The following is a 24408-nucleotide window of genomic DNA, read 5'->3' on the forward strand; positions in this document are numbered from 1 at the left end:
CTGAAGCAGTGTTCGAAACGCCCATTGTCCTAGGTGCATTTTGCGACAGTGAATTTCATTAGTGCGAGCCGCTTCTGAGCTCCGGGCGCAGTAGTGTGCCAAGATTTTCTATTAAAACTGCAGAGTGGAAGCAAAAGGTAAAGGACCCCTGGCAGTTAAGTCCAGTCATAGACGACTCTGGGGTTGTGGTGCCCATCTTGCTTTACAGGCCGAGGGAGCCAGCGTTTGTCCGCGGACAGTTTTTCCGGGTCATGTGGCCAGCAGGAACACCGAAACCAGAGCAGTGCATGGAAACGCCGTTTACCTTCCTGCCAGAGTGGTACCTATTTATCTACTTGCACTTTGACATGCTTTCGAACTGCTAGGTTGGCAGGACCAAGCAACGGGAGCTCACCCCGTCGTGGGGATTCAAACCGCTGACCTTCTGATTGGCAAGCAGAGTGGAAGTAAAGGAGGACCTTTTCCTGCCTCCTCACTTCCAGCTACTCTCCGAAGACTGGAGAAGAGAGACCCTCTTAAGAATATTAGGGGGTGGGCAGGTAAAGGACTAGACCATGTGGAAAATGAACACAATATTTTAGCTGCAGTGCCTTCATTTTCAGCTTTGTTGTATTGTTATATAAAAAAAAGCGCGCCCAGACATTCCTGTGTTTTGGCCACAGCCTAGGTTTAAGGTGCCATTTAGCTTCTAGCTTTCATATCTCAGTTTCTAACACTGGACTGAAGGTTAAAAAACAACAGGCTGCGTCGCATGCTGGTGCCACTCTCATTTCTTCTTTCAGGCATGAGAGAGTCCTTGGCTTTTACTGTGCTGGTGTCTCCCCTTAGCAGGTCCCCTCTGTAGTTTTAATCTTAAATCTTAGGCGCAGCACTCAGAGGATCACTGCTGTTCCTGCTACCTGCCCATTGCCAAATTGGCTTGGAGTGCCCATGGGGTGGTGGTGGACCTGCAGGGATCGTCTAAGGCAGTGGTTCCCAACAGGTGGTCCGGGGACCCCCAGGGGTCCGCGGGCTATGCCAGAGGGGTCCGCAAGATGCTATTAGAATAAAAAATATATTAAATATATTTCGTATGATAACAGATTTTTTGTTTTGGCCGCTTCCTGCATGAGCAGAGTCTAGCGCAAAACTAGAATTAGATAGAGGCAGTAGTTCTGCTGTATGCCGTTAGGTGGCGCTTTACAAACACTACTGTTTTGCAAAGAGGCAGCGCGCGCATTCTACTAACGCTCACCTCCCCAAGATGCTTTGCGCGCGTCGGCTTCATTTGTGCGCTACTGCGCAGGTACCCTGTCTTCTCCATTCCCCTCCCTCCTCTCTGGCGCGCGCTGCCTCTTTGCAAAACAGTAGTGTTTGTAAACAAAGCAAGCATTTTCTTCCATGTGTTTCATGAAAAACATAGGAATCGGCTCGACATGCGGTCGGATTTCAGAGTGAAAGTTTCAAGTTTGGAACCTAATATTTCAGAAATAATGGACTCAAAGGACAGATTTAACTTATCTCATTAAGAACTGAAAATTAAAACTAACTGTATACTGATGGAGTACTCTGTTGTAACTGTAAATATAAATATAAATATAAAATATAAGTATAAATATAAAATATAAAAAGACTCTTTATTTGGCTCTCACTTTTTAATTTTAGGATTAGGAATTAATGGGTGTCCTTGTCACAATAGCGGCTCGATGAGGGGTCCTCGAGAAAATTTTGTTGGGAACCCCTGCTCTAAGGGTTGCCGTGGGGTGGTAGGAATAGCTGGTGGGAGTTGCAGATCAACAACATTAGAGGGCCCCACATTTGACTATCCCTGTCCTGGATGTAGCATCATTCTGGAGCCCTGTAGGAAGTCAAGATGGCAACTGGCAGGCAGCCCATGCTCAGGCTACTAGAAAGCAATTTTTAAAAGTGGGGCAGGGCAGGTTTTCATGGTGGTCCCTGGCCTGCGTGTGGCATCAACACACGAGTAAGCTGTGTGGAAAGCTGCAGAGCATTCCTGAATTGCTTCTAGGGCTGGCTAAATCAGGGGTGTCCAAACTTTTTTCAAAGAGGGCCAGATTTGATGAAGTGAACGTGCATAAGGGCCGACCAAAGTTGTTGACCTTTAAGGATTTTACCTGAGGACATAAACTGCCACAGGGGCCAGATTAGGCCCCCAAAACGGACTTTGGACATGCCTGGGCTAAGCAGAATGAATGCTCTGCTTGTTTTCTGCTTAACCTGTCCTCCTACCGCCACGACTTGATATATACCGAGACTGAGAAGAAAGTGAGTGGAGCAAGCTTTTGAGCCCCAGGAATGGTAGGCTATTGGCTTAGCAAGTTAATGGGGTTGGGGGGTGGGGGTGGGGATAATTCTTACAATAGTCAACTGATTTTTTTAAATGAATTTAAAAAATAGTTGTAGTTGGATGGATGAATGAATGAATGAATGAAAAGGGGAGAGGAGTCAGGACTACGTCCACATATTCCCAAATACACATAAAGGAATAAGTGAAGTTGGCAGCCCTCTGCGTATAAAAGGAAACTATTAAGTCATGTGTACAAAGAAAAATGGCAAGAAAAAATGTGGGCCAAGGGTTAGCCTATTTGGGATAACAGTAGTAGGGTTGACAAGGGGGCGGATCTGGAAACTGCCCCATAACTGAGCGCTGATGGAAAATTCAGTTAGAGCAAACAAGGGGAGAGATATATATCAGCACAGTAATGCAAAACAGATAAAGAGCAGTAGAGAAGAAGAATTGCCTCTGCCTGGTGTCAAGGCTTCACCCTTGCAAAACAGCCCAGCTGTTCAGAAGGACCCCATAACCTCTGGATACTTTCTTGGTGGGGAGCGAAGTGATTGTGTGGTTGTGTGCACTGCTCTCCACTCACACAACCACTGACTGTAACCCTCAAACTTTCAAGTTAATTTAGGTTAGGGATGCACAAATACAGACTTCACATTTGGGGTTTGCTGGCCTTTCAAGTGGAGGAGATGGGCAGGGTAGGGTGGGGTGGGGGACATTGTTTCTTTAGTGTTGGGGTGCAAGCTCATGGCCTCTTTAGGGCTGCACATGGAGTTGATGCTCCCTCTCTAGAACAGAACATCTGGCTTAGCCCTGGTTCGGGAGAAGGATGCTCACGTGAACTCGTCTCTCCTGTACTTATTCTATGCCTTTGAAATATTTTGCAAGGAAAGTCTGGAGTATTTTGTTTGTGCCTCTTGTGGAAACTAGTTCTTAGGACATCCTAGGAATAATAAAGAGGGCAGCCATTCAACTTTGAGAGAGAGCTTTCTTTTTTGCAGCCTTGCGCTTAGTGCCTTCACGAAGTCAACTCTGTAGACCCAAGTTCTTTCCCAGGCCCTTCACAGCTTGTTTTCCTGCTCGGTTGTCCCAAACAAAACCTCTAGCTGGGCCTGCTGACTCACAGTGCTGCTGACTGAGTTTGTTTAGCTTTGGAATTCTCTCGATCCTCAGTCATCTCCAAAGGGCTTCAGGAAACAGGCTTCACTGAATGTTCTTTCTACAGACCACAAGCCCAGATTTCAAGATTTTTCCTGGCTCTTTCGTTGGACTTGTCTGGTTTGCATGCTACAAAAGCCAGTTTTCTTTGTGATGTGGCCCATCCAGCTCCCTTTAAATGCATGCCTTGCAAATGTGGCACTTATCTCAGATGTTCCTTGTTTGGTGTTAGAATTGTTCTTCATGATCTTAGTCATATACAGTGGTACCTCGCAAGACGAATGCCTCGCGCAACAAAAAACTCGCAAGACGAAAGGGGCTCTGACGAAACTCAAAACCAGGGTGGGTTAACCTTTGGCCCTCCAGATGTTTTCGAACCACAGCTTCCATCATTCCTGATCATTGGCCATGCAGCCTGGGGCATGATGGGAGTTGGAGTCTGAAAGGCCCCAGGTTCCCAGTACCTCTTCAAGACAGGTGGAATTTGTGATTCCCTCCTTCGCCATTTCTCTTCTGCCTTGCATTCTCTTTCTTTCTTTTTGCAGCAGAAGAGAATCAGGTGGTTGGTGGATGACCAAGGGCCAGATAAATATCACTGTTATGAGATGCTGCCAGAGCTCTTGGTCATGATGTCAGACAATAGGTGGGCCGAGCAGAGGCTTTGCTGCTCTTGGGGTCTTGCCAAGGCAGCATAGCCTCGCACCAGTGTCTGAAAAGCACACATGGCCGTATTTCCTGTCCAAGAGTTGCACACACCATCTCTTTGGGATGCCTACAGCCTTTTTAATAACTCTGAAAAGGCCATCAAAGGAGGTTCCTGGCGTTTCTTGTACGTACCTGCTTACAGATCGTCTCTTCTTGTTGCTGTGATGTGTGAACAGTGGCTGCAGCAGGCTTAATAAGGGGCTTCATGGACCCAGTGATTCTCAGTGTTTTCATTACCACTTAGAAGCCTATTTTGGCATTGAGCCGTTTTGAATTAATAGACAATATTAGACTTCACATAAAATTCATTTTTTTTTAAAAAAAAGGAGTATTGTTCTTTGAAATGAAGAGCTGGTGGTAAGCCTACTCATGTCTCCTGACCTCATCTTTCCTTCGTTATTTCCAAAGTTTTTAGAGCACTTCGAAGTCTCTGTGATGGAACAAGCAGGACATAATGTCATTTGGGCCTTGCTCTTGCTGAGGTGTTAAATTGCACATGGCCTGTACCATAGACTGCAGGATGAACTGTTCAACAACAATAACAACAACAATTTATTTTATTTATAGGCCACCCATCTGACTGGGTTGCCCCAGTCACTCTGGGAGGCTCCCAGCAAAATATTTAAAAAGCAAGAAAGCATCAACCTTTAGAAACTTCCCTGAACAGGGCTGCCTTCAGATGTCTTCTAAAAGTCAAATGGTTGTTTATCTGCTCTCTATGGGGAGGAAAAGAGACTCCTAAGAATAGCCAGCCTGAAGCACTACTCCCAGACACCCTAGTTAGTTAGATCTGTCTGCTGGGAAATTATTTTCTGTGATAGATCTTTCTATCCTGTGACACACACACATAATACAGTTTGAAGTGGGACATTCATTCCAGATGTGGGCTTATTCACTTAATGAGAGGCTGGCCTTTTGTCAGTTGCCCTTTCCGAGGGGCTGCCCTTTCCGAATATCGTGACGTGGTGCCTGCCAAAGGGAGGAAGCGGGCTGTGCCACAAGAAAGAGGGCCAGTATTCCCAGGGGTCGCTTTCCTGACTTCCAGCTTGACATGTTGAGTTCACTCGAGGACTCTGGGAAGCAATGCCTGTGGGCGTTTTCTCTCATCATTGTAGAGGAAATGTTTTATGCTGCGTATGCTTCTTTCTGCCCTTCTCTGAACCCATGGTTTCCCAAAAGTGGAATCCCTGGCACCACCATGGTGTGTGTGTGTGTGTGTGTGTGTGTCTGTCTGTCTGTCTGTCTGTCTGTCTGTCTGTCTGTCTGTCTGTCTGTCTGTCTGTCTGTCTCTGTGTCTGGTTTGAGATCCCTGCCCATTCCTTACAGGCATTTAGGACTGCAACTCTGTGCTGTTGGCTTTCCTCTACCAGCATAAAGTGACGTGGGTGAAAGAAAATCAGGGTCGCCAATGCATATGCATGTGCCTGCAGAGGATGCATTTCATGGTACCCCCAAAGTCACCTCCCCCCACTGAAAGAAGCATTCTATTGCTGAATAGGGGTGTAGGGGTGTGTGTGTGTGAGTGAGTGAGTGAGAGAGAGAGAGAGAGAGAGAGAGGGCCGCAACAGTTTATCAACCCATTTATGAAGGCACATTTGTCAGCCACTGAAGTATAATGTCTCCAGCTGGCCATTAGTGGTCAATTTGTCTCCCCCTCTGGTTTTTCAGGGAGGGACCTCCCCCCCCCCCGGGGGGGGGAACTTTTGAAAAGGGACTTGCATTGTATCATCCCTAATCTGAACCTGCTTTGGGCAGAAGGGAGCCAGTTTGTTTATTTGCAACCTTTTCCAAACAAAAAACAATGACTTGGCAGATTTAAAAAATGCAGCGACGACGCAATGATGATAGGAAAGACATTTTCTATTCTTCTTTACAAGAAATTGGCATCCCCTTGGAAAGGCTTGCTGGGGGGTGGCCAGGGCTGTATAGAGAAGTGTCTGCCTGTCATCTCTGATGATGGGGGAGGTTCAGCATCACTAGCCCCCATTCAGAAATCTGTGGAGGCAGGGGCAATAATGGCAAGGCTGTTCTCACTGTGCGTTAGTGGCAAGTTCTCCATGTCATTCCAGGTGCATGCAAGATGCTTAGAAACGGCTGCCTTAGGGATCTTGGTTATCTGTTTCCACCTGCAGGAGTCAAAGGAAAACCACTTGTGTCTTCCCTGCACAGCAACAAACGCTCTCCCTGTCCTCCACATCCAAAGGAACTCATTGTTTTCCCATTTTGCGCACCACACCATGAAAATCGCCCTTGCCAGCAGCTTTCCGAAGGATTCCAGGGCTATCTCTCTGGTGATCTCCAAAACAGAAAGGCTATGTCATTTTTAAAGGCATAATATGAAGCAAGGGACTGGTTTGTGTAAAAAAAAAGGGGGGGCGGGAAGCAATTGAGAATGGGGTATTTTATTGACAAAAGTAGTCTTGCATTGTGCATGGAGCTGTTCCCTTGCTTGCCTGTGGGTGTCGCCAGAGTCGGAGAGATTTCCTGTTGTGGGTAAGGAGTCACCTCAGCCTGCATCTAGAACATGGGTAGGCAAACTAAGGCCTTGGGGCCGGATCCGGCCCAATTGCCTTCTCAATACAGCCTGTGGACGTTCCCGGAATTGGCATGTTTTTACATGAGTAGAATGTGTGCTTTTATTTAAAATGCGTCTCTGGGTTATTTGTGGGGCATAGGAATTCGTTCATTTTTATTCATTTTTCAAACTATAGTCCGGCCCCCCACAAGGTCTGAGAGACAGTGGACCGGCTCCCTGCTGAAAAAGTTTGCTGACCCCTGATCTAGAAGTGCTAGCAATGGGACCAGTTGCATTTTTCCCAGCAGGGAAGCTCTCTTCTGCCGCTGCCCTTAAACACCCTGCCCATACATACCGTGAGCTCAGCTTCTCTGCCTAATGATGCCATTTGTTTCCCCCCCCACCTCCAGGTTTATGTGCACTTTCTATCAACCATTCCAATTCCTACGTGGCATACCCCGGCAGCACGACCGTTGGCGAGATTGTGCTGTACGACGGAAACAATTTGGTAGGTAGAAAGGAATCTCGCAATCTGAGCTCCGAGGCCCATGTTCTCTGAAAGTATTTGTTTCACTTCAACAGGCCCTACATATTCTTTTGAATCAGGCTCCTGGAGCATGGGAAACCTGCCTAATACCAAATCAAGCCCAAGGGTTTGTGTAGCTTAGGCTTGTCTGCAATAGCTGGCAGTGTCTTCCCTTTTTTGCCATTTTATTTCTTCTCAGTTTAAATTAACATCAAATTAATTCAGATTTAAAAGTTGACTTCCCGTCCCACCCTTATTTGCTGCTCAATGTTACAAGTATTTCCAAATTGCATTTTAAAAAACCGTATGTTTTTATGTTGAAATTTGTTTATAATTTTCATTTTACAAATTTTTCAAATTCACTAAAAAAAATCATCGACTCGACTCCCCCCCACTTTTCATGGTTTGTTCTACCGGTACTTATCCTCTGCTGCTGCATATTGCAATTACTCTGTATTATTTCTTTCCCATTTTCTCTCAACTTAATTTATACTGCTAGATTTACTCTAATCCTGCTAACATTTTGTTTACAGTGATTCTACAATTGCCAATCTTCCTTAAATTCTCTTTCTTCCTGATCTCTTCTTCTGCTGTTTAGGCTTGCCGTTTCTACATATTCCATCAACTTTGTATGCCATTCCTCCTTCGTTGGTATCCTTCCCTCCCTTCATTTAAAAAAATCTAACATATTATAGCATTCCCCCCCCCTTCATTTCCCCTTGGCTGCTCTTTTTCACTTCCTGCTAGACTTTTACTTAACTACAGCATATTCCCATATATCAAAAAGAGTTACTCTTCACTTTGTCAGCCCTCATAAATCCTTAGTTATCAATCAATAATTGCCCAGTGTTTTTCATGCACAAACGTCTGACTGGTTCCAAGGCAGTGCCTTCCTAGTGTTTCAGGCCGGCTTTTCTTGGCGATTCTGGTGGTCAAACAATGCCCATGGTTGAACCTGCGACCTTCTGCATGCAGGGTAGATGTTCTGGTACTGAGCTCACCTGAGAGCTGCATGTATGTGCCTAATTGAAGTAAACATTAAACAAGGGAGACTGATGTTTCAGAGGGCGCTGCTAGACTGATGCTATTCTCAGGTGGGGTTGAGTCTCATCCCAGCAAATCTGGGTCACACAGTTGTAGTTGAGTGGGAGGTCTTGCTCAACGAACCCACTTCCACCAAAGTCTGGACTTTTTGCAGTAAGGAAAGTGATGGGGAGATAAGGGTGACACTTGCTTTGATGCAACGTCACCTGACCTCCTTGCAAACACATAAGGATGAATGCTCAATAAGCAGCTTGTCAGGGAGCACCCTGATTCTCTGTGCCTTGACTATTCAACTGCTATCATTGGGGGCATTCTGCGCCCTTAGTCAATGAAGCCTTAATTTTGCCATAGCTAAGGAAGGAGCGTGGAGCCGATGCTCATTGGGTAACCTTCCGTCAATCACCGGCTCTTAGGCTAGCCTGCTTCACAGGGCTGTTGTAAGGATGAGTTTGAGGAGAGAGAGAACCATATATGCAACATTGAGCTCCTTGGGAGGGAAGGTGGGCCTATAAATGCAACAAATTATGCAATTAATGCAATTAATAAAATACTTTTGTTTACAGCACTACTAATCTGACTACACATTTTGAAGAAAAACTTGAAATCTTACCCTTCTTTTGGCTCACACTTAAACTGTTTACCCTCCCATTAACAGAGAGACGTCTGTTCAATTTCTGCCCACGATGGGCCCCTCGCTGCCCTGGCCTTCAACTCCACAGGGTCAAAACTAGCAAGTGCTTCTGAAAAGGTAAGCGAGCAAAATGTCTATCGCTGGAGAGAATTACAATTGGTGCTTGTGTTTTCCCCAAGGAGCAAGGTTTCCAAAAACGAGTGTTGTGTTCACCTTTTGAATCCTTTGGCAAATTACCAGTAGTTACTTGACCTAGGCAAATGTTTCTGGTATTTCACTTAGGTTATCCCCCCCCCCCATTTTAAGCTTATGCCCTCTTGCCTTGTCCTCAGCACAGAGAAATGTATTCAAAAGTTTGCATGTTTTCTAAGTCCGTTTTGAGGAGGAGCCATTGGAGTAAAAACATTAATTTAAAGAGACAGCTGGCAAAGGAGTAACCATCTAGCTACAGTTCTCCTAATACTGTTTGTGAGTGCTAGGGAAATACTTAATTCTTTTGTGTGCGTGTGTGTACGTGTGTGTGTATACACGTACCGAATGCCCATGCCGGAATAATTGTATCTCTTCTGTGAAGGCAGCTGGTCCTTGCAACCTGATGGCTATGTGACTTTCATGCCTTACCTATTTTCCTTTAGGGAACCGTCATTCGGGTGTTTTCCATCCCCGAGGGGCAAAAGGTCTATGAATTCAGAAGAGGAATGAAGAGGTCAGTGCTACACTCTAGCCAGTGGCTCTTTTCTTCTTCTTTTTTGACCCCGTATGAAATGCATGTCCTGCTCCCTAGGAGGGTCCTTACCTAGGAAATGTTTCAGGAACACTGCATTCCTTCTGGATAGGAGATCTCTCCAAAGCACATGGGGCGGGGGCTGCTACCTTTCCTTGCTTTCACGGCCATTGAACGCAACACATTTGAGAAACGGTATGATTGGTGCGGGAGTTTCTGGTACCACGCCTGGCTGCTCCAGTACCATTGAGGTTTTCACTGGTACACAGCGAGTGCTTTCATTGGGCGTGACTGTGGGAAAATCGCTGCTTAGGGACACAAGTGTAGGAGAGGTATAAGTACTTTAGGGATCTTTTTCCCCACTGTGCTTTTTAAACCATTTTTGCAAGGTGTGCCAATTGTCAGAGGCTATTTGAAAACCTAGTACGGGATCCAGAATAATATGCAGTATTATCCCCATGTAGCAGGTTTGCAGGGGCTGAGGCATCGTGGCTTGAAGGAAATGAATGAATGGCTGAGCTCAGATTTTGAAAGGAGGGCTACAGCCCATTCCCTTTTCCAGTGCTACACCGCATTCGCTCATGGTTGGATGCCTAGCTGTAGGACACATAGACCAGCAGCAGGATATCATTTGATCATTTCGCGTTCATTTCCTTCACCACCGCCACCCTGCAGATCTCTCAGATCTGCTTCTTTTGGCCACGGCCTGACCTCCTTTTTGTTTTTGTGTCAGCTGCAGCAATCCTCTTTCCTTCCCTTGGGCTTAGGTACGTGAACATCAGCTCCCTGGTTTTCAGTATGGACTCGCAATTCTTGTGTGCGTCAAGCAACACCGAGACCGTGCACATCTTTAAGCTGGAACATCTCACAGACAGGTGGGTATCCAAACAGTGCCGCATGGGCTGCGGGGAGTCTTAGTTGCAGTGAGTTTCAGCACTGGCCCAGCTATGGGAAGAATGGAAATAGATATCCAAGCCATCACTGTCAGTTGGCCCCAGGGTATGCGATTTGGGCACATGCTTGTCATTTCCAGCAAGTTACTGGCTGTTTTCTTTCTTTTTTTAAATGGGCCCATGTTGTTTAGACAAAGTTGTGATGCCACACAGTGGGATGAACCTGTGGCTGAGGAGTGTGATTGTTAGGACAGGAGACAGGGATCAAGAGCATGCCTGGTTGTGGCAGCACTCCAGGAAGAGCAGAACTGAAGGAGCCTGGGACCAGAGTTGAGAGTGAAGATGGATCTGGGGTGTGCTAGACCCAGGAAACTGCTTCAGCATCCAGCCCAAGGTCCAGCTTCTAGGCCACAGTATTTATTCCAGACATTTGTTGGAGAGATGGCAATGTCGTTGCAGCTCTGTGATCGGCACAAGTCTGCAAAGGGCTCGTGCCTGTTTCTGCCTTCAGTTGTTTCTGGGCCAAGTGCCTGTTCCCAAAACCAGTAACTTCAGTTCAAGGATTGCTGTTTGTAGCAGGGGCAGCTATCTTTGGCCGTATATGTACATTGTGCATCGTCCAATGGTAGCCTGTGTGCAGTTTTGGTATCTCCGTGGAAAAGATAGCTGCCATCTTTGCTTCTGGGTAACTTCAAGTCTGCTTTGAAGCAGTGACTACTAGAGTAGCCATCCACAGTGGTGATGTCCTCCACACATTTTGAACTACAGCTCCCATAATTCCTGGCCATTGGCCATGCTGACTGAGGCTGATAGGATGGAGTGCAAGGTCATCAGAGGGCGCTAGGTTGGGGAAGGCTAAGCCAAAGATCACTAGGGAGGAAAACTGGAATTGGCTTGGGTGGAACCGAGGCTCCCTTTAACATAATGCACATTATCCAGGATAAATGTTGAAAATAGATAACATATGCAGAAGCCCTGAGAAATGATCGGCTCTCGCTGATAACTGCTTCCTGTGGTAGATTTAAAGTTGGAACACAACCCGTTGCTTAGTACAGACTTGTTTTTAGCTATTCATTGGTGTTTGGGCAAGAAGGTACATTCATAATGGCTTCCTGTGAAATGGGGTTTCATTGTACAGGCTGTATCTTAACAGATCATTGCATTCACTTCCCAGCATAGGGAGTGTTTTGCCCAGTTATCATTGGGACACGCAGTGGCTTATAGCATTGTTGCTTAAATATACTCGTTCTTGTTGGAGCAGACAGGTTAGCTCATGCAAGCACAACTGTGCCGGCATTATATATGAAGAAACTTCACACACAGTTGGACAGCTGATACAATTTTAATTTGCATGTAGATTTCACGTTTGACTTTATTATATCATGCCATCCAATCACATTGCACTTTTAATAAGTTTTAGATTTGTGTATGCCCCGGGGTTCTTATACTCTTAAAATGCTGACACTGAGCGAAACTCCCAAAGGGGAAAAGAATAAAGAATTAACAAAGGATGAATAGGAGCCAGGAAAGTTGCATGTATGTAGCCTTGAGGGGTTGAGGACCACGCTGTTGCATTGATGCTGCCTGGTCTAGATACTACCGGTAGACTAAGAATCTCAGTGCCTGCTGCTTTGTTTCTCTTAGCCGGCCGGAAGAACCCCCGTCCTGGAGCGGCTACATGGGCAAGATGTTCATGGCCGCCACCAACTACCTCCCTTCTCAAGTGTCAGGCATGATGAGCCAGGACCGGGCCTTTGCCACCGTGCGCTTGAACGTCTCTGGACAAAGGAACATCTGTGTGCTCTCCACGTACGTAAGCTGTGGCTATAGCAACCGAGCGGCAGCTCCTTCTGTGTATATATACATAGGCATCTCTCGGAGCAGCATATATATACAAGCACCCTGAGTGGAGGCAATCTGGAAGTTTGTTAGAAATGTCTTGACAGCGTGGCAAGATGCGACGTGTGCAAATGTTCTGCATCTTGCTTCTTCTGCGCTGGACCACTGCCATCTGTATCTGCTCCAGGGAAGCTGCAGAATACAGGCAGATCGGAATTTTAATCTGATTTGTGCCCCAGGTCTAAAAGAGAGTAGATCGCAATGGTCTCTTTAGGGGCTTTCTGCCTACCAGAAGATAGGCTGAGGATGTCTTTGGCCCAGGAGTAGTAAATGTGATGCTCTGTGGACTACAACTCCCATTTGTCCTGGCTGTTGGCCATGCTGGCTGGGGCTGATGGGACTTGTAGTCCAACATTACCTGGAGAGCATCATGTTGACTACCTCTGCTTGGCAGGAATTGGATTGATGGAAGGAATTTTTTTTGCCCTATTCCAAGTTGTAGTGGTGGTGCTCATAGTGACTGCATTTGGGAAGGTCTCATGTAGGAGAAGGTATCTCCACTGATGTGTTAAGCAGAACAAGGCCAATATCTGTACATTTGTACTCTCAGGGTGTAGTGCGTGTATCCACTTTTCCTCTGCTTAATGAGAAAATAGCATAGTAATTGCACAAGAGGAGAACTTACTCATCCAGGAACAGGTAAAATTCACTGCTAAATATCACCTGATGTCCTGGCCAGCCCTAGGGCAGGCAAATGGATGGAGAGACCTTTTGTGAGTGCCTTTCAACTCTCCTCTCGCGCATTTCTTGTTAGAATCCAGAAGTTGCCTCGGCTCTTGGTTACGACGTCTGACGGACACCTTTACCTCTACAACCTGGACCCTCAAGATGGAGGAGAGTGTGTTCTAATCAAGAAACACAGGTAAACGATACAGCTCAGCTGTTTGAGCACTGCAAAGGAAAATGCCTGGAGGTGGATTTTTAGCATATACAAAGGGAAGCCACGGGCTATAATAAAATCATGCCCTGTAGTGTTTTAATTCCTTGGTGGTTAAAATTATATGCATGACTTCCTGAACAATGCGAGATATGCCAATACTGCCCCACCTTCTAACAGAAATCCCAAATGTCTCCTGATTGATGATTCAGGGCAGGCACCCGCACCCTGGTTGTTGATACTAGTTTTCTGTAGGTAGGCATCTCCTCTCTCCCCACCCTCTTGCCAAGGGGAACATCTCACAAAATTACACCAGATGGACATGGACCTCTTGGGTAAAAACCATCAGACAGTTTGGGCCTGACGCACAAAATCTGAAGGCCATTTTATCTCAGAAAGACAGAATTGTCTACACGCAAAAGCCCCCAACAGATTGTGCAGACCCTGGGGAGTAGGATGGATGCAGGGAACACAACAAAGATGCATGTCACATGTGGAATTGATGTAGCAAAACAGATATGTGAGAAGAACGAAGCTCCCTTGTTAGAAGGGAAGAGTCATAAAGCAACAGTTCAAAGGAAGGTTCTTGGAGGCAAGCAGACACATAACTGGAGGGAGGTTTGCACTGTGGCAAAGATATGGAAGTCCTTATGGCAGTGGTAGCCAACCTGGTGCCCTCCAGATGCTGTTGGACTTCAACTCCCATCAGCCCCACCAGCCTGCTTGGATTATGGGAGTTGTAGTCCAACAGCATTTGAGGATGAACGCATTGGCTGCCTCTGCCATACGGATTTCCCAAAAGGATGAGGTGATGCATGAGCAGCCTCCAATTGCTTTTTAGAGAACTGTTTCTGCTGTTGTGGGTTGGTTTTGTACATTACCGTGGTGCTTGATGATGTTCTGCAGTTTATAGATATTCCGGAAAGCTAAGATGTGGAGGGCAAGTTACTGAACCCGAGTCATTGCGGCACAAGGGAAGCATGTAGGTTTTATTCCTTGTTTGAGGTGCTTATATTTGCATTGGAAATAGCTGAAGATGGCAGTGAAGGTGTTTCCCTCGTCAGTGGGCCTTTGTAGTCGGATCTAAACACCCACCTAGATATTAATTTGGCTGTCGGCTTGTTAAGCGCTATTCGGCTCACACACCAGCATGCTTCAGATGCAGAGGCTGTGACTAAAAGGCCCACTACTCTGGGCCGCCCATCTCATTCAGGCATTGGCAACACTCTTGTGTCTCGGCCTGGAGCCTGTGTGTGTTCTGGGAACCCATAAAACTTAAAAACCCTCGCTTGAGGTGATCTCTCTTGGGTGTTGCCTGTGGCTCAGAATCATGGCTGTGCCCTCCTCCTCATCTCTAGACAGCCGGAGGGGAATTTCTCTACAAGCCCATCTACGCTGTCTAGCATAACAAGCAGAATGACCGCCCGTCTCTTTGCAAAGAGAGAATGCAAGAGTGAGCACTTGCAGCCTGGTGGAGTGTAACGTCTGTGGGTCTTAATGCCCAGCCCTTTGGGCTGGCAAGGGCAAGAAGACTGGGCGGCACCAGGGACTTGCAGGTGCCCACAATCAGCTGGGGGCGGGGTGGGGGGCTTGCTTGCAACAGGTCTATTCTGTGAATGAAAATCTGCAATGAACATGTGAACCCAGTAGCAGAGGGCCACCATGAACTTGTGTGGTGGAGTAGGATTACTGCCATAAGGGATAAGCTTTAAAATGATAGTTGTTGTTGTTGTTGTTGTTTAAATAGGGGTATCGCTTAATGTCTAAAGCCTGGCGTGCCAGAGCAACTGTCAGAGATACTATGCTTCTGAATGCCAGTTGTTGGAAATGGCAGGAGAGATGAGAGGACTACTGCACTCAGATCCTGCTTGTTGGCCACTATGAGATCAGGCTACTGGACTAGGTGGGCTGCTCATGTTAACCTAGAGCCCTGCCATCTTCTCTGCAAGGGAGAAGTGTGGGAAGAGGCGTCTGCTGCTCGCTTTGAGGTTGTGCTGCATGCATATGGGTATGCATATGTCTGCAAATTTGAATAAGTAGCTTGGGCAAAGATGGGGAAAAGGAGACTGAACTGAAAGGGTGGTGGTGCAAGATTAGGATAACAGTGCATGGGAGACTATTTCCCTTACCTGCTGCACTACCGAAGAAAAGGGGTCCGAAGGATCTGGTGTGGTCCGAGGTCCCTTTCCCCACCTCCACAGCAACATTACACCTGCGTCCCAGCACTCTCCTCCCTTTCTTCCAAATGCCAAGAGGTTGGGCTGTCTACATCTGCGTAGGGAGGTTTTGCCTTGGTGCATTTGTGTTGGGAAACCGGTGCAACATATGGGTCAGAGATGGATGAGAGCATGGCACAAGGCCCACATGCACCAGCCATCCAGCTTATACTTTGCTACCCATCACAGTGAAGTATGGACACACATTGTTGATGTTACTGGGTAGCCTGGGAGGTGGTGACTAATTCTATTTTCCATTTTTCCTGCCTCAACATACCATCAGCTTGCTTGACCTGGGAAAGGCAGAAGAGAACAAAGAAAACGATCTCAGCCCTCCAGTACCTCAGACTTACGCTGCAACGGTAGCCCGGCAGAGTTCGGTGCCTTCACCTTCGATGGTGCCAGGTGAGCGTCAGGTTAGCTTGCTCTGATTGTCATTTGAGGTCTTCAGGCTCCTGGTTTTAGCCAGACCAGAACTGTTCATGGCTAAGTATCCCCAGATAATGAAGTATCTATACACCCTCCCCCCTTGATGTTCTTAGGGAAACAGGATTCTTTTTCTTATCTTTCATCTCTCCAGATGCCCTTCAGATACTGGGGGGCTGTGGTGGAGGGGGAAGGGGTCTGGCCATAGGCAGAAGGCCAGATGTTTCCCCACACTTTTAATTTCACATTGCCTCAGGACCAAACAAAAGAAACCAAAGCAGCTCGGCACCCTTTGCTCTTTGTCACAATATAACATCTACATGACATGGGTTCTCAGAGTTGCCAGCGTTGCCAGGTCAAGCCACACATGTTGTATGATATAAAACCATCAAGGCTGTGTGCATTATGTAGAACTTTAGAAGAAGCATAAAGTCTAGTAATGAGCACAGAATTCAACTTCCCATGAATCTCAGCAACCATAAAGAAAGAAAGAAAAAATAGATCACCCTGATGCAAATCTCTTTTATTTTTGTAATGGAGTGCTCTGAAAACAGCCACAAATGTCTTCTAGACATCTTGTTTTGCTCTGGGTTGCTTATAACTGCAAAGTAAATGTAAACATACCCATTGTGCTGTCTAATAGACAACGTAGACTCCCTTGCTTGCATGTTGGTGATGCACTTTGCTCATGTCATCTGAACCGACTCGCCTGACTACTCTCCTCTCCCCTAAGTAAGACTCTTTCCTCTATCCTGTCTGTGCAAACAAGTTAGAATGTGTTTCTGTCCGTCCTTTATGAAAAGCCTGGGGCGCCACTAATGCTTATTGAAGATCCCACATGAATCAAAACTCTGCATTTCTGATTCACAGTGGAAAGCCTGAGGCTTTCATTAGAATGGAAGCTCCCCCCCCCCCCAAGTCTGGCGATTGCAGCATTGGTGCAGCTCTCACATGTCCCTTCACTTCTCTGTGTTTTGCCAAACCCTTGCAGAAGGAAGGGGGGAAAGCACTCAGTAAAAAGTCACCAAACGCTGCCCCTGTCTGCCCAGCCTTTGGGCTTTTCACCTGTACTTATCTCCAGTATTTTGTTCCTTATTAAATAGGTTACTCAGAAGATGGAGGAGCCCTTCGAGGAGAGGTTATACCGGAGCACGAATTCGCCACTGGGCCAGTGTGTCTGGATGATGAAAATGAGTTTCCACCTGTGAGCATTAGGAGTACTTAAGAGAGCACTATGGGGCCTCATGCTGCGAAGAAAGCGTTAACCTCTTATTCCAGAAGGGCTGTCCCTTCCTCTCTTTTCTGTAGCCCGCGGCAACTAAATCAGTTATGCTCTTACAAATGGGTAGATAAACTCCCACTGTGCTGGGAGAGGGGCTTGGGAACAAAAATCTATTTATAATCCCGATATCCTACTCTTGCATTGGTGTCCCAGGCCCAGGGAACTGACTGAGCAGGTCCATTCCTGCGGAGGTTCAGCAGTGCTACAGCTGCAGGTGCTTCCAGGCCATTTAATTGATTCCCACCCAAACCCTCTTGTCTTCCCAAGAGGAGGGCACGCTCAGAGTTCAAGTCTGGATTTCTGCATTCACAGCTTCAGCAATGCCTCTGAGATGGAAGTGGTAGGAGGAATCCTTCGAATGTTAGAACGAGGCATGTTTAAGGGCATCCGTTTGGTCCTTTGGATGTGTGTTTGGATTAAGTGACCAAAACGAAAATGATAAAACTGACACATGGCTTGTTGGCTTTGGCTTTTTGTGGGTTCTGGGCAACTGCAGCCCATGCCCCCTGTCCTATTGCTGGTAGCTTTACCATACCAGCAAGATGCTCAGCCCCCCAGCTTTGCTATTTGCATGTTGGGCTGGGGGGAGGAAAAGAGCTGCAGGGCAGGCATCAGTATAAAATGGTGGTGCAGGTGCAGTGAGCAAGTGCTGGCTGGGCAGCAGTCGTGCTAGTGATGGAGCTGCTCTTCCATCACTGGGCTCTCAAGGTAGATCCAGCCTGTGGCAGGAGAGAAAAAAGAGAGAGTGATTAGCGGCCCCAGCCTACTGACTGCTGCATACACAGACCAAACCTGTCTTTAGTGAGGAAGGTTGGAAACTGGAAATCTTAAGGACATTTATTTTGTGTCCCTGCTATCTTTCTCCCCTCTCTGTAATAGAAGTCTGCTACCTTCCAGTGTCTCTTTAATCAATGCTATTTATTTTCTAAGAAGTAACAAGTGATGTATTACATTCCTTCTAAAGGGCCCCATCCCTCTTGCATTCAAAAGGAATCATGGGGAAGCGACTTCCATGCCGTGTCTAACAGCGTCAAGTGATCCATGCTTACTGCAGAGCTAAGCATCTACCTGCCCAACCGCTTGCCTGCCTTGCTCCTGTTGCTGCTTCTCACACCTGCTGCTTCCTCCTTCCTGCCATTTTGAGTTGCTTGACCTGGGCTGTTAAAGGTGAGAGGAACCGTCCCAGATAGCCTCACGCTGGTGTTTAGAGGCTGGAAGAGGACTGGCTTGGTCTAGGGCTGGGGAAGCCTTCCAGATGTTGTGGATCTACAACTCCCACAATCCCTGACTTCTGCCCATGTTGCCTGGGGCTGATGGGAGTCCAGCAACACTGGAAGACTCACACGTCAGGCACCTGTGATCTATGGCATCTGTAAGCTCGCTCTACCCTAACCTTCAAGGCTGCCTCTCATCTTCTCTTTGTGTCTGAGGGGAGAGGAATGCCATGGTGGATGTGAGAGAAAGGATGGAGCTGGGGGTGTTATTTGGCTACTTGCCATAGACAACCAGGCAAGTGGCACATTGCACCTCAGAATGAGGATATAACGGGCTTAGTTTTGGCATTTATTCCTAGTTGTGTGGGCTGGTGAAAAAGCCAAGGCTGAGCAATCACGATGTTCCCTGCTTGCTAGGCCGCCATAGCAGCTTTTGGGTTTGTTTGTTTTTGCGATAATTAGACTGTTTCATCCGCATATGGCCATGAACACTTGCTTAGGCAGTGTCCGACCTGCAAAGGATAGTGTTCTATTTTAAAAGTGTGAAGTGTTGGCAATTTGGATTCATGGTTGTGTTAGTCGTGTATGCCTATGTACGATTATTGAGCTTCTAGGGTTTGGTCACAACTCGGGTTCGCTCAGCATCCTGTTTGAGAAGCTACTGCACTTAAGAGTTGTTTCTTTTTACCTTTGGCTGCCTTACTAGAGGAGGGTGGATGGCGATCTCTTAGTATTTTGTCATCTCTCTAGGATCAGAAACTTGGATTATTTTTCTCTCCTTTGTACCAACCTCCCAGGTTGTTATGGGTTTTTTTTCCATTTGCCATATTACTTTATGAATCCTCCTCAGTGCTCTGTGAAACTCTTGGTGTGATGATGTGCCTTATTCATAGGGAAATCACCTCTCCACGGATATTGTATGGTTTCTTAACAGTGCAGGCTGGGGTGGGGGTATTTCGATTGCTGGGCTCAAGCTGGCAGGGCAGAAGTGAGTATGGAGGTTCTATGTCATTTTTCCAGGGGGGTCTCTGTGTAATGGACATTCGTATCCAGCTGTTTTCTCCTCCCATTAGGAACAATGGGAGGGAAAGGGGAGGTAGAGATTTAGTGATCTCTGTTTCAGGAGCTTGACTGAATATTTCCCTAGTTTGGGGGATGTCCAAGCCACTTCCCAGGATACCCTTCTTTTTTCTGGCCCTTCTGACAGCGCTTTTAAGGTCAGTTGGACTGGCCCTTTTTGGAGCTAGCAGAGGTGGGAAGGGAAGCTCTGACATTGGGTCTCCCTTTCTTATTTTGGAGCTCTTATCTCTGACATGGAGGGTAGATCCATTCTAGCCTGAGGCTTGTAAGGGTGCCCTCCTTGGCAGGGACGGTACCTTGAATAGCTAATATACTGGCATAAAAAAGAGGTTTTTCAAAGGGTATGTCTACACTGTCTTCTGCACAGGAGGAAGTATCTACACACGTCAGAAACTGCTAAATTCCAATTTGGACAAAGTGGACTAGCCACACTAGACCCAAGTGCTAAAAGTTTTTTTCGGATGTCTGGGTCGTATTGCAACCTTCACAAGCACTAAATTGGGTATTCCACTACCGTTCCTCCACGTCATATTACTTACAGGAGGTGGAGGGGAGAGTTAGGCGATCTAATTTACAGCACGACGACTATAAGCTCTCTTGTCCAGGGAAGCGTAAAAATGTATTTGCCACAATCCATTGGTGCACCATGTGAAATGAGCATTCTGCATGCGTTGCAGGTGACGATGGTGTGCATACTTTCTCCTACTTTGAGATGCTCTTCATGTGGAAAGCATCATTGTGTATGTGAAGCTATGCCTGTGGAATCCAAGCAGCTTGGGATCAAGTGCCACTAAAACATGATTGCTGTGTGCCAGGTGCATCACTTATGCTCAGAGGAGAGCAATTTACATGCAGGAGCAAAGGAACTCCAGCTATTGTTAGGGTTGGGCAATATCTGGTTTTCAACACTGCAATGTATCAGCAGCTAAATATCAGCATGTGCTGATCTATCACAATGTCTGAAATGTGTATCAGCTGCTGCTTCCTCCCCTAAGGTGGGGAGGAAGAAGCAGTTGAGATACATCGCCCAACCCCATACCGCTCTGGCTTCTGCGAGCTTGATCAGCTATGGGGTGGGCAGCTTCCCACCCACCCTGCAGCTGATCAAACCCCTACCTTCCAGCTCACACGAGCAAGGGCTTGCTCAAAGGCGCCTGCCTTCCTGCCTTTGCCCGAGTGGACAAGCTGCGTCTTTCCTCTTGGGGTGGTTGGTCTCTCTGGGATGAAAGAGACAACCCACCTCCCTGGGCAAAGGCAGGCAGGCAGCAACCAAGCACACAGAGCCTGAGAAGCATGTTCAAGCTCTGTGCATCTGTCTGCCTTTGCCTTAGTCCAGTTGGGCAACCTAACACTTTCCTCTTGGGGTCCTTGGTTGCTCCAGGAGGAAAGACGTAGCCCGCCCAGACCCCTTTGCCGTATGCAGACAATTTGAGCTGCTTGATACACTGTGGTTGCCGCTAACACAGCACAGGGAGCCAGGAGGTGCGCTGTGCTAGTGGTGGCTGGGGAGCCGCGATGCATCAGGTGACCCAGCACAGGCCGCGTTTACAACCAAGATAAGGGTTCATTGTTTAAAGCAGAAAACACAATTCTCAGTCTTCTAAGATGGGCATTGGGGTCCGTTCCCAGCCCAGATGATTCCTTTGAATTAAGGGCACACAAAAAAACTAAGTGGCCCCACAGATTTTGCGGAAAGCAAAACAGTTGCATGGCATCCTGCCTCCCTGCTGCTTCCTCTGCATGTGCGCAAAGTCCGGCTACAGCACACTCCCTGCTCAACGGCACGCTGCTGGGAAAAGTAAGGCCCTTCTGTTTTGATTTTGGTAGATAAACTTGTGCCGTGGAAGCCAGACGAACAAAGGCAAGAGGTCATGAGGAGTGGCAAACAGCAGAGCACGGAGCGACGGATGGGAGGTAGTTTGGAGAAACAAAAAATGGGAAAGTGGAAGATCCCACAAGTGAGGGGGGGGAGCCAGAGGTGCTCCAGTGCTTTTATAACACAGTATGTTTCTTCTTAGCCAATCCTTTCTGGCCCTTTGTGTGTATTCTCTTAAAAGTGCTGCGTGGGTTTGGTATCAATGTACTGTATATGCACATTGCTCTATACTCGGAGTGTAAATGTTACCACCACCACCACCCCCCGAACCTGAATTTTATACACATGCCTGCCCTTTTCTAATTTATGTCGTGTATAAATGTACTTAACAGAAGTCTATTTGATCTATGTCCTTTGTACAGTATATATACATAATATTTTACCCAGGCAGAATATTTTTGCAGTGGCCTATTAGGGAGACAGGGGAAAAAAGAGAACTCCAACATACTGTGTTGGCACTCTGCTGGAATACCTGTTAATAAAGTCGGCATCATGTCAGCAGCAGCAGCAGCTGTCACCTTGCGTTCGTCTGTCTTGTTGTTTTGAACGGAGCCCTAAAGATGTCAGCCTTGATTAAGTTTCACCAGTGGAACTGCTGCATCTGCTTGCAAATAGAATCCCGTTTTCTTTCTACTGTACACCATGCCTCAGTTGCTATTTTCAGAGAATCTTGTCTGGAGATCCACAGTAAGAATGGCCTCCCGTATTTTTCTTCGTATGTTGTGGACCCTCTCTGCCTGCAGAGAAAGATATATACTGTACTTTTCTGTGTGTGAGACTATATTTCCCGCCAATTTTTTAAAGTTTAAAATTGGGGGGTCGTCTTATACACGGAATGTTGCAATTAATTATTCCTTAATTCCTTAATTTCGGACTCAAAAAATAGAGGTCTTATACACAGAAAAATACGGTAATTATGTCTCTAGCATAGTAAGAAGAAAAAACAAGGACCCGAGTCACTATTACTATTTAAATAAGATTTCTTTAGATTTTCATATCCTTGTAGCTGGCTCTACCTGATCTTGCAGCGACTCCATATGCCTAAGACCTACTTCAAAGACTCCCTCAAATGTCTTGGGCCATGGCTCCTGCTTAAAATAAAAATGACAACCTTGCGGCTGGTTCTCATCTCCCCGTTTGTAACACCTTATGCAACTAACTTGTCTCATCCTGATGTCAAGATGCAGCAACCCTTGCCAGTCTCTGATGCAGAGATGGAGATGCACAATTGGGTCACAGGTAAGTGATGCCCGACATGATGGAGGGGGCGAACCAGACGTGTTGCCATTTTGAGTGGCCGCCACTCAAGTGTGACTGCTTCCAGCACTGGATTGAGGTGACTTTTGCAGAGAGCAGTAATTGCTTAAGGCAGGCATCCCCAAACCTCAGCCCTCCAGATGTTTTAGACTACAATTCCCATCATCCCTGACCCCCTGGTCCTCTTATCTAGGGATCATGGGAGTTGTAGGCCAAAACATCTGGAGGGCCGCAGTTTGGAGATGCCTGGCTTAAGGCGTTAAACGCCACCGATGCTGAGATGAAATGTCCCCGTTTACAACAAAAAAGCAATAAGGCTACAGTCTTGTAGGTGCGAGGTTCCCCTAGAAAGTTGCATATACACTGCTCTTTAACAGGATAGCATGTGCATCCCCAGAGGAGCTCCAAGTACACCTGCAGAAAGTTTTTGGGTTTTTTTTGCAGGGAGAGATGCATGTTGGGGTGGGCCTTGGATCCAGAAGCCCCTTTTTTGACCAAAGCACTAAGAACTACACCAGCCTTCAAGGTGGCATATAGTCCATTTTCCCTCAAACATTTCCCCCCATGAATGTTTCTGTGTCCTACCTACTCCACCCCAATAGGATTGCTCTGGTTTAAACAAAATACGGTTATTTACTTGATCGTTTCCTTACAATATTTATAATAAGAACAAATTCTCTGGGCATTTTACAGTCAAAGTCGAAAGTAGAAAAAACCAGCAACATACAAATAAACGTGCAGCAGAACAAAACAAAATTATAAACAAGGGCTAACAATAGTGCCAAAGTTGTAAAAAGCAGGTCTAAAATTAGGGATCCTGGCTTGTGTGCATAAAGACTTAGAGCCATGTTAGAAATCTAGTTTGATTATAAAAGGAACAGCGGGTGGAAGCTGCCCCAAACAGCACCGATTCAAAATATTTACATACCACCTTTCAACCCAAAATTATCAGAATGGTTTATGATGTAACAAAGCATCTTAGTTCTAAAGTTTTCCCTGCTATTCTGACCTTGAGTCTTGTTGGCTTCACTTCCCGTATCAGCTCAGCATCTGTGGGATGAGTTGGAATAAGCCAACTGGCACCGGCAGACCAAATGCAGTGGGTTGCAGCAGGGTATCACAGCTGGGTCGTGAGAGTAGTCTGCTGTAGAGATATTATCTGCTGCAATATTCCAAAGAATGTCCAGGAGAGCCTTGTTCGCCACTGGCAGAACAGTACGGTACTCGGCTGTCTCAATGTCCAGTGGTGCCTCCTCCTGGGTGTCATGCTGTAAGTTAAAAATGAGAGGTGGCTGATGGCAGCGTTCTTTCCCAATGCTCCCATCACAGGCCTTGGCACCACCTGGAAACAGATGAGGCATGCAAGATGTTAGGACTGCCATCTTTTACAAGGTATTCCTGTTGCAGAAGCCATGCCGTTAAAAGGAAAAACACCCAAAGTTCATTAGTGTAGGTTAAGCATGATACAATCTAGCCCAACGGTAAGCATTTTTACCAGTTGATTTTGTGGAGGGGGACTAAGCGCAGGCCCATTACAAGAATGGACCGGTTGCAGGTGGTCCAATGTCTGAAATATGTATCTGTGAAATGTTTGCAGTTGGGTGCTTCTCTGATTATTATTTAAATGCAAAACTTGGAAGTATGGAAGACATTCCTTGGAAATAATGCAAGATAGGTTCAGGAGGACTCGATACCAGCATCACATGATGACGACGTTGGTTTCCCACTTTAAAATTTTGTGAAATGCCATGAGAAATGGAATTCTGCTGTTACACAAAATAGTACAGTCATCAATGAAAAA

General features: G+C 46.6%; 2 protein-coding genes across 12 annotated transcripts in view; one reads left to right on the forward strand and one right to left on the reverse strand.

Annotated features, from left to right (window-relative positions):
- Window positions 1-21684, forward strand: part of WIPI1 (WD repeat domain, phosphoinositide interacting 1) — a 44578-nt gene extending 22894 nt beyond the window's left edge. For both annotated transcript variants that reach the window (XM_035104040.2, XM_035104041.2), the window contains exons 5-13: window positions 7073-7170; window positions 8888-8980; window positions 9499-9569; window positions 10355-10462; window positions 12125-12289; window positions 13134-13241; window positions 15756-15877; window positions 17002-17102; window positions 21302-21684. In XM_035104040.2, the coding sequence (XP_034959931.2) occupies window positions 7073-7170; window positions 8888-8980; window positions 9499-9569; window positions 10355-10462; window positions 12125-12289; window positions 13134-13241; window positions 15756-15877; window positions 17002-17102; window positions 21302-21349 (914 nt within the window). In that variant the 3' untranslated portion in view covers window positions 21350-21684. The remainder of the gene's footprint in view (window positions 1-7072; window positions 7171-8887; window positions 8981-9498; window positions 9570-10354; window positions 10463-12124; window positions 12290-13133; window positions 13242-15755; window positions 15878-17001; window positions 17103-21301) is intronic.
- ARSG (arylsulfatase G) overlaps window positions 19639-24408 on the reverse strand; it is a 112358-nt gene continuing 107588 nt past the window's right edge. For 7 of the 10 annotated variants that reach the window (XM_060271973.1, XM_060271972.1, XM_060271974.1 and 4 more), the window contains one exon: window positions 23109-23949. In XM_060271973.1, coding sequence (XP_060127956.1) covers window positions 23651-23949 — 299 coding nt within the window. In that variant the 3' untranslated portion in view covers window positions 23109-23650. Of the gene's footprint in view, window positions 22088-23108; window positions 23950-24408 lie in introns of those variants that run through there. The other 3 variants (XR_009557209.1, XM_035104037.2, XM_035104038.2) reach the window with 2 other exon arrangements.

This window comes from Zootoca vivipara, chromosome 2 (genome assembly GCF_963506605.1).
Source record: "Zootoca vivipara chromosome 2, rZooViv1.1, whole genome shotgun sequence".
Classification (NCBI taxonomy): Eukaryota; Metazoa; Chordata; class Lepidosauria; order Squamata; family Lacertidae; genus Zootoca; species Zootoca vivipara.